The 16,434-nt window shown below is 41.5% G+C and overlaps 6 protein-coding genes and 1 pseudogene across 12 annotated transcripts in view; 2 read left to right on the top strand and 5 right to left on the bottom strand.

Moving 5' to 3' along the window:
- The window catches only part of LOC104826763 (polygalacturonase inhibitor-like), a 1,637-nt gene extending 877 nt beyond the window's left edge, over positions 1-760 (bottom strand). Inside the window, exon 1 of the mRNA XM_010559630.2 lies at positions 194-760. Coding sequence (XP_010557932.1) covers positions 194-676 — 483 coding nt within the window. The 5' untranslated portion in view covers positions 677-760. The remainder of the gene's footprint in view (positions 1-193) is intronic.
- A 764-nt stretch (positions 761-1,524) lies between these two features.
- LOC104826762 (ras-related protein RABA4d-like) lies at positions 1,525-3,079 on the bottom strand. Its single transcript, XM_010559629.1, has 2 exons — positions 2,581-3,079; positions 1,525-2,095 (listed from the first exon to the last, which is right to left on the bottom strand). Exons 1-2 carry the CDS (start codon positions 2,805-2,807, stop codon positions 1,648-1,650), a joined length of 675 nt encoding a protein of 224 aa, XP_010557931.1. The 5' UTR covers positions 2,808-3,079; the 3' UTR covers positions 1,525-1,647.
- A 343-nt stretch (positions 3,080-3,422) lies between these two features.
- On the top strand, positions 3,423-5,653 carry LOC104826758 (putative pentatricopeptide repeat-containing protein At3g13770, mitochondrial). The gene is made up of 2 exons (XM_010559623.1): positions 3,423-4,005; positions 4,102-5,653. The coding sequence occupies exons 1-2, from the start codon at positions 3,495-3,497 to the stop codon at positions 5,547-5,549; spliced, it is 1,959 nt and encodes a 652-aa protein (XP_010557925.1). The 5' UTR covers positions 3,423-3,494; the 3' UTR covers positions 5,550-5,653.
- A 235-nt stretch (positions 5,654-5,888) lies between these two features.
- Positions 5,889-6,521, bottom strand: LOC109117242 (annotated as a pseudogene).
- A 1,500-nt stretch (positions 6,522-8,021) lies between these two features.
- On the top strand, positions 8,022-9,379 carry LOC104826759 (fasciclin-like arabinogalactan protein 21). Its single transcript, XM_010559624.2, has one exon. The coding sequence runs from the start codon at positions 8,262-8,264 to the stop codon at positions 9,333-9,335; it is 1,074 nt and encodes a 357-aa protein (XP_010557926.1). The 5' UTR covers positions 8,022-8,261; the 3' UTR covers positions 9,336-9,379.
- On the bottom strand, positions 9,343-12,125 carry LOC104826760. Of its 6 annotated transcripts, XR_773841.2 has the most exons (3): positions 10,023-11,433; positions 9,544-9,607; positions 9,343-9,431 (listed from the first exon to the last, which is right to left on the bottom strand). XR_773841.2 is itself a non-coding variant. In XM_010559625.1 (2 exons), exon 2 carries the CDS (start codon positions 11,230-11,232, stop codon positions 10,537-10,539), a length of 696 nt encoding a protein of 231 aa, XP_010557927.1. In that variant the 5' UTR covers positions 11,233-11,368; positions 11,514-12,125; the 3' UTR covers positions 9,977-10,536. The 6 variants fall into 6 exon arrangements, 4 of the variants coding, with proteins under 4 accessions (XP_010557927.1, XP_010557928.1, XP_010557929.1 ...); XR_773842.2 differs by lacking the exon at positions 9,544-9,607 and having other exon boundaries at positions 9,346-9,431; XM_010559625.1 differs by lacking the exons at positions 9,343-9,431; positions 9,544-9,607 and adding an exon at positions 11,514-12,125 and having other exon boundaries at positions 9,977-11,368.
- A 53-nt stretch (positions 12,126-12,178) lies between these two features.
- Positions 12,179-16,140, bottom strand: LOC104826757 (transcription factor TGA6). Of its 2 annotated transcripts, XM_010559619.1 has the most exons (11): positions 16,022-16,140; positions 14,905-15,028; positions 14,755-14,813; positions 14,491-14,666; positions 14,323-14,394; positions 14,159-14,218; positions 13,930-14,007; positions 13,757-13,808; positions 13,180-13,451; positions 12,784-13,032; positions 12,179-12,659 (listed from the first exon to the last, which is right to left on the bottom strand). In XM_010559619.1, exons 4-11 carry the CDS (start codon positions 14,554-14,556, stop codon positions 12,513-12,515), a joined length of 996 nt encoding a protein of 331 aa, XP_010557921.1. In that variant the 5' UTR covers positions 14,557-14,666; positions 14,755-14,813; positions 14,905-15,028; positions 16,022-16,140; the 3' UTR covers positions 12,179-12,512. The 2 variants fall into 2 exon arrangements, with proteins under 2 accessions (XP_010557921.1, XP_010557924.1); XM_010559622.1 differs by lacking the exon at positions 14,755-14,813 and having other exon boundaries at positions 14,872-15,028.
- Between the last annotated feature and the right edge of the window lie 294 nt (positions 16,141-16,434).

The following is a 16,434-nucleotide window of genomic DNA, read 5'->3' as shown; positions in this document are numbered from 1 at the left end:
AAATTCTTGCTGGTAGACATCATTTTTCTCAGCATTTTGCAGCCAACATTGTTCCTAGGATTGCCTCTATTGGAAGGTTTCTTTTTCTTCCCCTCGAGACAACCGTGGTAACTCTGGTTGTTAAATGGCGTGGTATTCCTTCATTACAACAATTTATTGCATTTTGATTTCAGTCTCCTCGATAATGACCCGCCTGAAGCTTCGGCATCTTGGACAACGAACCGGGAATCGAACCACTGAACTCGTTAAAGGAAAGATCCAAGAAGGTGACTTCCTTAAGCTCGCTGATGAAATCCGGAACCGAACCGGAGAGTTTGGTTCCCCTAAACCGGAGGGTATCGAGGTATTTGAGCTTGGTTATTGTGCGCGGAATGTTTCCGGTTAAGTCGTCGAGATTGTTGAAGTCAAGGTAGCGGAGAAAAGGGAGGTCTCCGATCTCCGGCGGGATCTCACCGGAGACTTCGCCGGCTTGGATTAGGAGGGAGGTGACGCGGCGGCGCGTGCATTCCACGCCGGTCCAGTTGGTACAGCAGTCGGTTTTGGGATCCCAGGTATGGAGGATTTGAGGGTAGTTTAGGGATTTCTTGATTTGAAGGAGGGCTTTTTTGTCATTTGGGTTGCAGGATGCAGATGGAGAGACGAAGAAGAAGAAGATAGAGAAGAAGAGAAGCTTCATCGTCGTTGTTTATTGATTGGTCGCTCACTTGAAGTAATTATAAGACCGGTCGAGATCGAGCCTTTCTTTAGTTGTTTGTAATTTTAAAAAAAATTATAATAAAAGTTAACAATTAAATTTATATATGACTGATATTTCAGACTATGAATTTTAGGAGAAATTATTATATTGACAAAATGGATTTAAAATGACCCCACACGGTCCATTTGGACTTGAAAAGTCATCGACATGATTCGGTGCATCTTCACTTTCATCCAACTTGGACTCCTCCATTTAGTCATAAACCCACTCAAAAGCAATGCATCAATAATACAAATACATTTGTTGTGTTAAGAATTCAATTTTTGTTATTAGATTTATGTTAGAATTTTAGTGTTTTATAAAATAAAATTTGGACAAGATGATTTCTACTCTTAATTTTGTTACTAGAATTTATGTTAGATTTGTAGTGTTTTATAACATAAAATTTGAACTAACCTGCAAATAATAAATGCTTTTTTTTGTTTGATAATTTAGAAGTTTATAATAATTTTGATCCAACTATATTTCTTAAAATATCGAAGAAATCCAAATAAATTACTTTTTCTACATTAAATTTGAATCCAATGTAAAAGCTTACAATTTTTTTTTTATTAAACCACTCAAACTTAGTTATATGATAATTTTGACTCTTTATAAATAGAATTAAAAATACAATTTCTATATAAAAATTTATGTCTATGTATATGAATGTTACAATTTTTTAGCATGTGACTATGGGATGGGTTTAGATATATTATTTAACTAAGGATTGCTTTCTTTAGCATTGTAAGGGGTTTTCCTAATTCCTTTCATTGTTAAATTTCCGAGACAACAAATGGCCTACATGTATGTATCTCAAGAATCAGTTATATAGTGATCGATGAACAAAAACAACATGAAAAAATACAGCAAAAAAAAAAAAAAGGTATGTTTTCAGGTATATATATAGATTACGAGCTGCCACCACAGCAGCCACCACCTCTCTTTTCCGTCCTTTGCTCTCCCTGAATGATAATTCTAGTCCCCTTCAAGAGACTTGACGAGCTTCCACCTGGTTCGTCATCAGCTGCCAGCGGTTTCTTGCTGATTATACGGTATATCTCCGTCAAGATTGTCAGAAACGTCGTCTCGACGTTGGTGGCCTCGAGGGCGGATGTCTCCATGAAGAACAAGTTCTCTCTCTGCGCAAATTCCTGAGCGTCCTCGGTCGGCACTGCCCTTAGGCTCCCGAGGTCGCACTTGTTCCCGATAAGCATAATGACTATGTTTTTGTCGGCATGCCCTCTCAGTTCTTCCAGCCATTTCGCCATGTGATCAAAGGATTGACGCTTTGTCATGTCATACACTAGCATCGCCCCTACAGCTCCTCGGTAGTATGCGCTCGTCACTGCCCGGTATCTGTTGACGAGAAGAAAAAAAGGGGAATGCAACCATTGATGACATATGATGGAGATCTTAACATGTCATCATAGCATGGAAACAACATACATAACAATGCCTGCCTCGAGCTGAACAGAAATGGATATGAACAGAAGAAAAACGAGCTGGCCGCAAGAAAATACCACCGGAAACGTCATGCAGATATGGAATCTGTTTGATAACATACTCCTACCAATTTTCGTATAAACGGGTTTCGCAAAGTTTAGGGATTCAATTCCTTAAATTTGCAGGAAATTTCTAAACAATGAGAACCCCACTTCAGACAATTAGAAAATGTATCCCAATAGATATCGAAATGTTACCCTATTAAGTTTAGGCTCAGAAGAACTCTTAGATTCCATGAAACATCGAAGCCCGATTCCTCCAGAGAATGAATGATTTGTGTTTTTTTCAGCCCATGATTTCAAATTCGTAAGGGGAGTAAAAATGGGTCAGAACCAAACCTTTCTTGCCCAGCCGTGTCCCAAATCTGAGCTTTCACCGTCTTGTTATCGATCACGAGCGTTTTCGTCTGGAATTCGACCCCGATGGTGGCTTTGGAATCGATGCTGAACTCGTTCCTCGCGAAACGAGCGAGCAACTGAGTTTTCCCGACAGCTGAATCACCGATCAACACGACTTTGAACACGTAATCGATCTTCTGGTTGTAATCTCCATACAAATTCGACATTTTTCACAAACCCTTCGACGAAAAAATCAAACACCCAGATCCGAATTCTCCTGGATCAAACAGATCCACGCGAAGATATTCCGACGTTCAGATACAGAACCATCGAATCGAACATGTACGAGAAACCAAAACAACGATTTGCAGCAAATCTACGATTCGTGAAGGGACATTGATGATCGGAGAAAGGAAAACTTTTGGGAATCGAAGAGATTAGGGTTAGGGTTTGCAGGAACGAAGACGATAGAGATTGGTGAGGTACGCGCGCGAGCGAGAGGGGAGATGAATCTGACGGATTAACGGCCAATGCGGGCCCCATTAACTGCTTTCTGGTGCGGAAAAGATCCTCTGTAACATGGATCACGCTAATTGTCCCATGAAACGTTGATCAGAGCCGTTGTTATTTGGCATGGATATCAGTGTATATATACCGAGTGTCATTACAATCATGAAGATCGCTTAGTTTTTATTAAAAATATTTATTAAAAGATTTTTGGTTTTATACGTTTTTAATTATTTTTTAATATTTATTTGGTTCAAAAAATTGTCCCGATTTTTAATAAAGTATATCTTACTTTGTGCCATATAATTTCACAAATTCGGTGTTCTACAGAGCAAATGCAGTAGCATTCTTAAAACCTGGATTTTGATAATACGCAATAATATGTGTAAGCATTACAAGACAGCATTATGAGGAGCCCAGTTCGTCAGCTTAACTCGAGGCTTCATCATCATCTCGGACGACTTCACGTATCATCATCATCGTCGTCGTCGTCATTGCTTTCGTTTTCACCTCGCAACAATGCCCTCCAATCCTCCTCGCCAATCCCCGAACTTCTCAAATCCTTATGCTCCGATGGTCGCTTACGAGAAGCTTTGCTGGAAATGGCGGTTCTAGGGCTCGAGATGCGGTTTCAAGCCTACGATGCTTTGTTGAATGCGTGCTTGAGCAAAAGGGCTCTCAGGGAAGGTCGGAGAGTTCATGCCCACATGATCAAAACACGTTATCTTCCCCCAGTTTATCTCCGGACTCGTTTGATCGTCTTCTACGTAAAGTGTGAATCTTTGTGTGATGCAAGGAAGGTGTTCGATGAAATGCCTGAGAAAAATGTTGTATCGTGGACTGCGATGATCTCGGCTTATTCTCAGAGAGGATGTTCTTCTGATGCTCTCAATCTTTTTTCAGAGATGTCGAAATCAGGTATTTTTGGGTTTTGGGTTATCGATCTTTGTTCTGAATTCTGTGATTGTGCATTAGTATGTTGAAGGACGAGGAATATGCTCGACGTTGTTGCAGATGGAGAGCCGAATGAGTATACTTTCACCACTGTTCTTACCTCTTGCGCTGGTGCTTCTGGATTGACTCTGGGAACCCAAATTCATGCTCTCATAATCAAGAAAAGTTTCGATTCTCACGTTTTCGTGGGGAGCTCTCTCCTTGACATGTATGCGAAAGCCGGAAGAATCGTGGAAGCTCTCCAGATTTTCGAGTGCCTGCCCGAGAGGGATGTCGTTTCGTGTACTGCCATAATTTCGGGCTATGCCCAACTCGGTCTTGACGAAGAGGCAATAGAAATGTTCCGAAAGTTGCAGAATGAAGGAATGAAGACGAACTATGTCACCTACGCTAGTGTTCTAACAGCGTTATCTGGACTTGCTTTGTTAGACCATGGAAGGCAAGTTCACTGTCATGTCCTGAGATGTGAACTTCCGTTCTACGCAGTTCTTCAGAACTCATTGATCGATATGTACTCGAAATGTGGAAACCTCTCATATGCGAGGCGGGTTTTCGATGAAATGCCCGAGAGGACAGTCATTTCATGGAATGCAATGCTTGTTGGATATAGTAAGCATGGTTTGGGAAGAGAAGCTATTGATTTATTCGAATTGATGAAGAATGACAACAGAGTGAAGCCGGACGGAGTTACCCTTTTGGCAGTTTTATGGGGTTGCAGCCATGGCAGTAGGATCGAAGACACAGGTTTACAAATATTTGATGAGATGAGAAACGGGAATTACGGGGTTAAGCCCGAATCTGAGCATTACGGTTGCGTTGTCGACATGCTCGGCCGAGCTGGTCGGATAAACGAGGCATTTGAATTCGTCGAGGAAATGCCCCTTGAACCCAGTGGAGCCATCTTGCATTCCCTTCTATCCGCTTGTAGAGTTCACTCAAATCTCGACATTGGGGAACTTGTAGGCCGAAAACTCCTCGAGATCGAGCCGGAAAACTCCGGGAATTACGTTGTCCTTTCCAACCTGTATGCATCCGCGGGAAGATGGGAAGAGACGAGAAAAGTGAGGGCATTGATGAGGAAGAAAGCCGGGATGAAAGAACCGGGAAGAAGCTGGATCCAACATGAGCGAATCACACATTATTTCCACGCGAATGACCGTGCTCATCCGAGAAGGGACGAGATTCTCGATAAGCTGAGGGAGATAACGAAGGAATTGAAGCAAGAGGGTTATGTTCCGGATCTAAGCTGTGTATTACAGGACGTGGATGAGGAGCAGAAGGAGAATATGCTGCTCGGACACAGCGAGAAGCTTGCCCTGACCTTCGGGTTGATCGCCATTCCCGAGGGTTTCCCTATTCGGGTGTTCAAGAATCTCCGAGTATGCGTCGATTGTCACGATTTCGCAAAGATCTTTTCGAGGGTTTTCGGCAGGGAAGTTTGCTTGAGGGATAAGAATCGGTTCCACCAAATTGTGGGAGGAACTTGTTCTTGTGGAGATTACTGGTGAACTCACAGGTTATCCCATCTTTGTGGTGATCATTAGTGGCTCTTGAAAGATTGTATAAAGGTTGGAAAATTGAACCGAAATCTACTTTTGGTTTAGCTTGGTAACATTTTTCTGAAACCGGAATTGCCGGAGAACCGATTGATGCATAACGTAATAAGAGAAAACCGGAAAACCAATATGAAAAGGAAATTAGTCTTTCGTTTGACAAAATTTGAAAGTGGACCGTATCAAACTGATTTTTTTAAAAAAAAATCTGTACAGTGTTTCAAAATGAACCGAAATTGAATCGAATCAGAACCGGTTGATCTCGTAGACTTTTCCATCCGGTTCAATCAGGGTCTAGCAAAACCAAAGTTCAACCGAAATTAAACCGGATACTTTAAGCGACGTCGTTTCGGTGAACCCCACTCCTCTAGCGTATCGATCCTTCCCCAAAGGCTCCCTCCCTGTGAATCTGATCGTTCGAAGAACGAATCTCGAACCCAAAGCGCCATGAGAGCCCCCACACTCTTCGCCGCCGGTGCGAGAAATTTCCGGCAACAGGTTATCTCGAGATCGGGATCGACCGCTTCCGGAGCCGGACGATGGACGACGGCGGGGCATGAGGAGCGGCCGAAGGGTTTCCTTTTCAATCGGCCTCCACCGCCGCCGGGTCAGTCGCGGAAGTGGGAGGATTGGGAGCTTCCGTGCTACATCACCAGCTTTCTCACCATCGTCATCCTCGGCGTCGGGCTTAACGCCAAGCCTGATCTCTCGATCGAGACTTGGGCTCACCAGAAAGCTCTACAGCGACTCGAGATGGAGAAATCGTCTGATTGATCTAACGAGTTGTCAGTCTTCTTCTCCGCTGCGCTTCTGATCAAAGGTTGGTCCGGAATTTGCTTCACTTTTCATTTCCCATTTTTCCTGGATTTGGAGAACTTTTTGGGCATTACGGTTTCAATTTATGAGATAACGATGAACATGAACCATGGGGATAAGTTCCTGTACTCTGTTCATGTGGTTTGTTGTTAAAATAATTTCCGAGTTCATTGTTGAAACAATGGAGCTGTGGTTGCTTCCCAAGTTCTACCGCTCATCTGAGACTCTGTCGGAGATTATGGACTTGATCAAATTCCTGCTCCGGTGATCTGCTTCGTTACAGAATGAAGCTGTTTTGGATTATTTTTTAGAGCAATGGATGCATTATGCATCTAAATTCATGGATCTGGTAGGTTTCATAGGATTTCAATCACGCTGATCAAACTCTTACTCTTATGACCAGTGTGGAGTTTTGAGTGCTTAGCAATAGAGAAGAAGCTTTTGCTGGAGAAGTAATTGAACATAGTGAACTCCACTGAACAGTGAACGTTCCCTTATGTGCGTTTTCGCATAATCTGCATTCGGATTTCTTCAGTCACTATGTCGCTTGCTACGCAGAAGAATATGGTAATGAACGATTTCATTAGGGGCCTTTTAGAACTTAGATTCTCTAGAGAATCGATCGCTCTGAAAGAATGATTTAGCATGGTAGTGCGGTTTCTCGGGGAAGAATACCGTTTCATCACGTCGGTAGGAGGGCTAGGAGGAGGCTGATTACCCAAATTTCGTAAACTTTTCAGAAAGCCACTTACTTGGGATTAGGGTTTTGGTTAACTAAGAATGGTATTCATTGTGAGCATGGATTCTTTGTGGTTAGCATCTGAAAGTTCACATTGCTCTATATATGTATTAAAGCAGTGTGTTCTTATGACAGAACAAGGTGGGCTGTCCAGTGTGATTTGGTTAAGGGGTAGTAAGGAATTCCATAACCTGTTGCAGCATTGCATTTGGGATTGTTGTTTTATAACGCAAACATGGATGAATATGTCTAATGATTTGGTAGCAGGGTAAGGAAATGGGCAATATGGGTATTTTGGTAAATATTGAAAGTTTTGGATTTGGTTTCTATATGAAACTATTTTCAGGGCTTCTCTTGCCCTTTTAGCTGAGGAACATTACAACAATTTTCTGAAATAAAGTTTGAGAATTTCAATCTAATCGCAGTCCATTTATCACAATATTCATTCATATGATGCTTTTGTTCCTTCTATACCCGATGGAATGTAATTTTAGTTATATCTGAATTTGATATAAAAACCTTATTGGATGTATTTTTTTTCTTAAACAACCAAATATAACAATAATAGTGAACATTTTTTTTAAAGAAATTCGACATAAAAAATGATAGGTACAGTTTTTTTAAAAAGAAAATTGAACTCCGAAAACAACCTAACTAGTAACTATAACTTCTAGGTACTATGATTCGAAGGATGTGAATGTTGCATGTCAAGTGTTGTATGAAGTTCTTTAACATCTAATGAACCACAAGTTCTTAAAATGCAACTTAGTGTTTTGTATATTTAGATATTTGGTTGTTCAATTTCCGAAATTAAAATATAATAAATAAATACCAATACAAATTTTAATTTACCTCTTAAAATAGAAAAGAAAAAATGTAATCTACGTACATTATTTTTGGTTTAGGTTTCAAAAAGATTATGAGGATTTCTTTGTTTATTTTCACGAGTCATTTGTTCCAAACGTATTAACTTCAAGAAAACATTTCTTTGCACGAAGAAAATCAACAAGAAACCTTCACAATTCCTCTAATCTTTCAACGACGTTCATTTCTCTTCTTCTTCTTCTTCTTCTTCTGGATCTCTCGGATGTTCGATTTGGGTGTTCGAAACAATGGCTTGTTGTTCATCGGATTGGTGGCAAGCTCCTGTCTACTTCTCAGTATCAGTAGCTTTAGCTCTCATGGCTGTCTCCACAACCTTACGTTCACATTCCGGCCGTGACACAGCCGAACCGAACAAACCCATCGGCCATCCTCTCTCGTTGGATGCCTTGAGCGTTCTTCACCATTCCAACTTCAAGGCCGTGGCCGCTCTCCTCCATATCTCGCCCGAAATCTTCCTCTCTTCCCCAAATTCTACCGTCTTTGCCATCCAAGACTCTGCTTTGTTCAACACTTCTCTTCCTCCATGGGCCCTGAAGCAGCTCTTCCGGTACCACACTCTCCCTGTCAGGCTCTCGCTTTCCGATCTTCTTGAGAAGCCTCAAGGTATCTGTCTTCCCACCCTTCTTCCCGCGAAGCCTGTCTTGATATCAAGGATCGATACGGAAGCGAGAATTGTGGAGGTGAATCGCGTTCTTGTCTCGCAGCCCGACATCTTTCTTGGAGAGTCGTTGGTTATACATGGTGTTCTTGGGCCATTCTTTCCTCTCGGTACTCAGAATTTTAGCCTGGGTTTGGATCGGATCCAATTACCCGTGTGCCGTTCCCGGTCAATCTCGAGTTCTGATATCAACAGACCCATGAAGGAAAGCGAGATAGAATGGGTTCGGATCATTCACCTGCTAAGCTCGAGAGGCTTTGTGCCATTTGCTATAGGCTTGCACTCTGTTCTTGATTGGATTCTTCGAGACCACAAGAATCTGACCGCTATAACTGTTCTTGCCCCACCAAACTTGGCCTCGTTGTCTTCTGCTTCTCCATTGCTATACAACATTGTGAGGAATCATATCATAGGTCACCGGCTTATGAGTAAAGACCTCACTTCCATGCCCGATAAAGTGTCAGTCAAGACACTGGCTCCTAACCGAGAAATCGAAATCGCCAAAACATATGTGAATTCCTCTCAAGTAGTGATGGTTTCCGGAGTTCAAATTGTCGCTCCAGATATGTTCTCTTCCGCAACCTTTGTAATTCACGGGATTTCTGATACTCTTGTTTTACCTCTGCATAATGCATCGGTTTAACCAAAGAAAGCTGCAACTTTGTAAAGCCTTGTGCTTCTTCTTTTTTCCAGTCACGAGATTGCATCTTCATCTTTGCTGACTTTGCTTCTGCCATACCTGGAGAATACAACAGCAAACGAAGACAAGATTCTTGAGGAAAAAAAGGTGAAAAATGAGGTACCAGGAGCAGGGAGACATGAAGAGAAGAACATGGCAAAGAAGCAAGTACCATTTGTTTCATGGAAGAATAAGTGAGTTAAACATTTCCATGGAGATGTACAAAGCTCCCAAAGCTGTATGAATTTGCCACAAAAAAGGATGAATTCTACTGATCCACTCCAGAAAAGGGTTTTTTTCTGAAACGAATATATATCGAACCCGAAATCTATAGAGTGACGAAAAAGAAGGCAAGCGCCTAGTGATATGAATAAAGCTTTTCGTGACCATCACAATACATGCTGATGAAGATGATCTTCTCTTTGGCTTAACAATTACAGGATCCAAATGCAATCCCTCTCTATCTTCGATTTTTCAACACACAACTTCCGTCAACTAATAAGGCTAAGTACAGTCAGGTTAAAGCAACAGCTCATCTATGGAAAATATCTTAAGAAAAGAGAACCTCATCTTGGGAAACAGTTCTAGAAGCTCAGAATCAGAAATCACGAAAAGCCGTAAGCTTTCATTCTTTGAAAGAACTGAACTCACACAAATCACCATCTCATTAGCTGCCAAGGCAATGTATACAGCTAAAAGTTTATGGGCAGTATGTATATCAAGGATGAACACGAAACCACCATCTGTTTTTCCTTTCTCCTCCTCTTTTTTTATCCACGGTCTTGTCTTAAGAATCCAGGATCCTTTCACCTGAACCCAGATCCAAGAGATGGTATTCACGTTAAAACCCGAAAGCGAAGTCGAAGACATGGAGTACTCTGCAATAACATTGTAGTCATAGACATCACTGTAGCATTCAGAAGAAAGCAAGGAGTTGAACGCAGTGTCTCTATTGTAACTCGAGTTCCTGAATAAACACAGTCAAATTCGTAGCAAAAGACATGGAGTACTCTGCAATTCAAAGGTTTGACTTAGCAACACAAAAGACAAGAAGTACACTACATGGTCAAATTCTCAACAATATGCCCATGATTCAGACAATGTCAATAAAAAAAGGAACTTTGAATCGAAGCAATCCAAAGAGACAATGAATAAGACAAAGACCTTATGACGCAGAGCCTTGAATTTGAAACAAGACACTTGTTCTTCTTGATCCTTCCAAGGTCACATTAACGACATTGACAAGCTTGGAATTGGAGAATAACCCGGCAATGTCCCTAACATCTTCGCCACCGCACTCATCCACCGCAACCACGCAAAGCCCGCCACGCCGCACCGTCCGCTCCATCTCCGCCGCGAATCTCCGCGGAAACAGAGCCTCGTCGAGGTGGGCGGTGAAGGCGAAGTCGAAGACATCGTCGAAGAAAGGGAGGTTGTGAGGATCGGCTCTGTTGACGAGAGGAGGCGAATCAACCAATTCGACGGCGGTGACGTCAGAGAGACCGAGGTGGGTCAAAGCCATGGCGGCGTGTCCGGCGCCGGCGGAGACGCAGAGGGCTTTGGAGTGGTTATGGAGGAGACCCAGGTGGTGAAAATGGAGGAAGAAGGAGGAGAAGGAGGAGAGACGCGATTGCCAAGCCCTAGAGGACCAGAGACGAGAGTTCTTCTTGGGGAGAGGGAGATGTTGGCGCGGAGATGAATCGCAGGTGGATCTGGGGAAATGGGTGTGGGGCTTCAATGGAGCATTTGGAGGGACGCATGTCTTCGGTGTCTGAAGGATCAAAACCACCATTATCGATGTTCCTATGATTATGAACGCCATTGAAACCCTGTACAGAAGCTTCTCGACGTATCTCTCCATTGTCGACGAAAATAGAGAGAGATAGAGAGAGAGTCTTCTGCATATGATTTAATGACAGATTTTATCTCCAACGAGCAACGATACCCAACCAACCAGGCAAAGAACATGATCCCCCTCGAGCCTTAACACTTTTGTTCTTGAGAAATATTTTAGATAAAAAATATTAGTTTGTTAACCATAAAAAATTATTTACAATAAAACACTTATTGGTTAAAATAATTTAAATATGAATATCTTATAAAGATCATATGCCCAAACAAAACATGAATTAGTTAACGAACTTGTTTTGATCCTTTTCCGCAGACAGCGACTGAACTCTCCAGTCTTTAGTTTTGTCGGCTGCAATCCAACGTTAGACACTGAGGACAAACGAAAGTGGAATTGGCTGATCGACGACGAAGTTGTCAGAAAGGTCAAGAGAGCTGACAAAATGGAGTCAGGAGATTTCTTCACCGGAAAGATTCAGACTTTTGAAGATTCTCTTTTAGGAAAGAGACAGAGAGAGATGGCGTTCTGACAACATGTGATGTCTGTCCAGCTGCAATCGGTGAAGAGAGGAAAAGAACGAGTGTTTGCTTGCCCAACTCAAAAAGAGAGCTCTTTCCGGGTCATCAATGGAGGACTTGGATCTGACAAGGAGATCATCTTCTGTAGTTGTAGAACGTCAAGGTAAATTAGATAAAAGCCTGATACTTCGATCTTGAACCCATTAGAGCAGAGAGAGAGAGAGAGAGAGAGAGAGAGAGAGAGAGAGAGAGAGAGAGAGAAACTACTTTGAATTGTACAAAAGCCAACTTCCCTAAGATTAATCTGTGACAAAGTTGGTTTACACCAACAGCATCTGAAGTAAACAATACAATGATATGACCATTAGCTTCAACAATCAAAGAGAGATATGAACGGAAAACTGTCGACAGAGAGAGAGAGAGAGAGAGAGAGAGAGAGAGAGAGAAACTACTTTGAATTGTACAAAAGCCAACTTCCCTAAGATTAATCTGTGACAAAGTTGGTTTACACCAACAGCATCTGAAGTAAACAATACAATGATATGACCATTAGCTTCAACAATCAAAGAGAGATATGAACGGAACGGTTAGTCTATCTAGTCATTACTAAACATTACAAGACACAACACAAACTCAATACATCAGATCAGATTTAAACAACCGACCACTTACTTCTATTTCTGTGTTTGAGCATATCATCTTCGATCATATTCTGAGATCCAAAGCTGAAACTCCCAAAGGGCTTTGTAGAACTAAAAAAAGCTTTTCTCCGGGTCATTCCCTTGGCCGGGCAAGCCATAACGAGCTAAGAGCACGTAAGCGTGAGAAATATTCATGTATTGCTTGAAGAGCACGAGCTGATTGACGGGTCGTTAATATTCTTAGCATCTGTTGCAGCGTCTGTAGCCGCAAATTGTCAGCCTGTGATGAAAAATCCAAGAGATACTTGATGAAATCCACGAGGTGTTCTCTAAAACCCGCAAAAGGGCAAAGAACGAAACCGATACTTTAGAATCGATCAAGAGCAACTGAATTTGCAATGTACCTGGCGGATAAATCCTTCTAGTGTTCCTAATTTCCCCATTGCCATTGCCATTTGGCCCATGTAGTTTGCGACATTTCCTGATGAACCTGAAGATCCAAGAGTTCCGTTTGATAAAGTCTCGGCAAGTGACTGTTGAAGGGCTTCCATCCCTTGAGACAATGCATCTTCAGCCTGCTGGGATGACTGCTGCAAGTTAATTATGCCTATGGACTGTTGTTCTGTCAATGGCTCCAACTGATTCGCGACAAGCTGTTGTAAACCATGATCGTCATAGTTGGATTTTTTTGGTCAAAATCGCTATTGAAAAATCATTTGTGGCACTGGAAACACTGTCCAATAGATCAACTGAACTTGTAAGTTCACAAAAAAATTGAGGAACGGTTTACGGATTGTCACCTTGAGAAGTTCGGATGAACGGAAGCCACCGAGCCATAAGAAACATCTCTCTGCAGGTGTTTTCCACAAGCCGGATAGTAAATGAAAGACGTCATTCTTAGAGGCATTGCTCTTTATTCTGAAAAGCTCCTCGTAATGAGCCATCACTCCATCAACGATTATCCGAAGCTCAGCATCACTCGCATGAGCATTCAAAGCGGACCTCAGCTCGTTCATTTGCCTGTTCTTCTCTTCCTGCCACCGAGAATATTCTACATCAAAAGCCATAGCCCCTGCGAAAAGAAAAGCATGCATATATGATCATTGCCCCCGAAAGGACAAGCCCAAGTGATTTTCATTTAAAATCTCTAATCAACCATTAGTGAACTTGATATCCTGATCATCACTGGGTCCAGCCAGATATTATCATAACTCTACCAAACCAGGACATAGATGATGATTGATGATGCCAACAATTCATCAACTCTAGATTAAATCATTTTCAAGCGACAGTCTCTATGCACTGCATTCTTTTACGGTTGATCTAAAGCCAAAAAACATATACTGTAAAGACTAGAATGCAAAAGAAACCACCAACCATTTCCACTAGTAGAATGGGCTTGGTCTCCCGAGCTTGAGATGAAGATACCCTAAAATTAAGAACATTAAATTACGGATGTGTATAGAAAAGGTAGATACACACAACCAGACCTAGATTCAAGCACAACAAAGAGTCAGCTCAGATTTGGGAAAAAAAAAGAGAGTTCGAACCTGCTGCCTTGCTCTTTGCAACTCTTGCTCAAGTTGTGTCAGTTTCAGTCGGCTGTTCTCCAGCTGCTGAACATATGCCTACACGAGAAGCAGTGACAGGCTTAAACTATCAGCAAATAGCTATGCTTCTAGATTTACTCTTGAGGAAATGTATCAAAAGCCATGGCAATGCAGCCAGAGAGAGCAACTGATAAAAGAATTGAAAACGAGCACAAACAGGAAAACACACTTTCTTCCTCAATCTGCTTTTCCTTGCAGCCTCACGGTTTTGAGCAAGCCTACGAAGCGTCTGTGGATCACAATAAAAAGAAATGAAAAATGAAAAGAAAATTTATATATTGGCAGCTCAATTGTAAACACATATTATTGATTTACAGAGATAAACATGTCCACCTTCTGGTCCAACTTATCCTTTGATCTGTCACTGGAATCAGAAGCTGCAACACCCAATTGCCCTACCTCAAACTGCAGAAAATTAACACAGAGCTACTAGTTATTTCGTTTTTCTAACCATTTAATGAGGAGAAGCAAAAGGAAGTAGCAGCTAGGTTATGAGCTAACCCTTTGATCTCTATGATCCGTGTCAGCATCTGTTGAGACAGAAGTCCTAGGACTGGTATCAGCCATATTACTTTCTCACCACCTTCCTACACTAATTACTAAAATGAAGAGACACAATCCGGTCGTGGCCCCTTTCACAATGGAAACTCCTGAGATTTCGTAAGGTCTCTACAGATCTACACAAGATCGAGTTCAGACTTTAAAGAGCAGGATAGAAAAACCAGTTACAGAATATACAAATCAGCAAAGAGACTAAGCAAATACCTTAGTAGAACAACAAATATCAAGTTGATCAGGAAAACCCCCGTGGTTCAGTGTGTTTGCTAAATGAAAAATATATTAGTAAAATCTTTAGGGTAGATGCTGAGTTCAGCCACAAACCTCACGAGAAAACATATGCTAGAGATTCCTCACCATTCCATGCATAAGATGCTAACAGTGCATAGTAAATTGGAAATAGAGGACCAAAGCTTCACTTTCACGGAAAAAAATTCCTTTTCCTCTTCAATCCTAACACCTACACATCACCATCAACCACCTGGATACCAAACAGAAGACCCAAAAACCAAATATCGAAATTCAATTAATGTGGAGAACACAAGAATAACAAGCAAAACTATTTACTGCAAAAAAATTAAGAAAGACCACCAAAAAACGAAACGATGATCTCAGTAAGGCAAAGTCAGTGTACTGCTTATAATTCTCCAATACTGACCAAAGTAACTCGATAGTCCGTATACAAGCAACTGGGATGCAACAAGAAGTTAAACCCAAGATCTAATGCAGAATAAGATAGAGTACTCTCTCTCTCTATAGGCAAATTCAGTTAATTCAATACTGAAAAATTTCGCCCACCGGGCTTTGACTTCAGAGCAATGTGAAGCAACCTCGAAGATTGAATTTTTTCTCCTCACTCAGATCCTGACTCAGCCAAAGCCAAGTTTCTACCATGATTGAAAGTTTCTCAGTTAGGACTTCAGGCATTGAACCATGGATAAGTTATTGATACACACGAACTAGCTTGCTTCAAACTTAAGCAGTGTGGTAACTTCAGTAGTTAAGTCTCTAAGTTCCAATTCATTCGGAGACAAACGAACAAAGATCAGATTCAGAGTACGGGGAAATAAGATTTCACTCACGTCGACAGAGGAAAAGCTAGGGATATCAAATCGAGCACAAATGAAAACTAGAAAAAACCAAAGAGCACATCTGTTCTTGGCAACAAAATCCAACAACCACAGCTGCAAGAGACGAATAACTTCAAGCATACAGACATCGAAATCTAAGTCTAAGTCACTCACTACACAATTGGAAATCTGCGATTTTGATAACGTAAGAACAAACATCGAGAAGCAAACAAAAGCGAAAACCCTTCGAAGATTTGATAAAGTCAACCGGGTCTTATCTTCCACGGCGAAAACGCAAAGTAAAAGCAGCTTTTCAATGAACCGGGAGCAGAAAAAACAAGGGAGAAGAAAACACAAACAGAAGAAACCCTAGAACCATACTTGGCGTGAAGAAAAAAGCTCACCTTGAAAGTGAAGTCGTTAGTGAAGTCTGAAATCGGATTGAAACAGGAAGGAGGGAGACGATCCAAAATTCCAATCTCCGAGACGTCGTTTTGCCTAATAATCCACCAGGTCAGGTCCCAAGAACCCAAAAAAGAAAATTTTTAATTTTAAATACTGCATTTTTCAGAAAAACTTTCAAATTGGGCCCTGTAATGTTTTACATTACAAAACAACCCCCATAGTTTTATTAACGTATAAACATCCAATCAAAATCGAATTTTTAATCAACTCATTACCAGCAAAAAAAGGAACAGTGAAACTTTAGGTACTTGTCAAAGTTGGGGAAATCAAGTGAAGCCACTGAAAGTTACTGTCAGACACCAAACCCACGTTGCCGGATTTGTCTTTAGCTTATTATCCCAAAATACCCCGC

The sequence above is a fragment of the Tarenaya hassleriana genome, unplaced genomic scaffold, assembly GCF_000463585.1.
Source record: "Tarenaya hassleriana unplaced genomic scaffold, ASM46358v1 Cleome5, whole genome shotgun sequence".
In the NCBI taxonomy this organism is placed as follows: Eukaryota; Viridiplantae; Streptophyta; class Magnoliopsida; order Brassicales; family Cleomaceae; genus Tarenaya; species Tarenaya hassleriana.
This window is presented reverse-complemented; position numbering and strand designations above follow the sequence as displayed.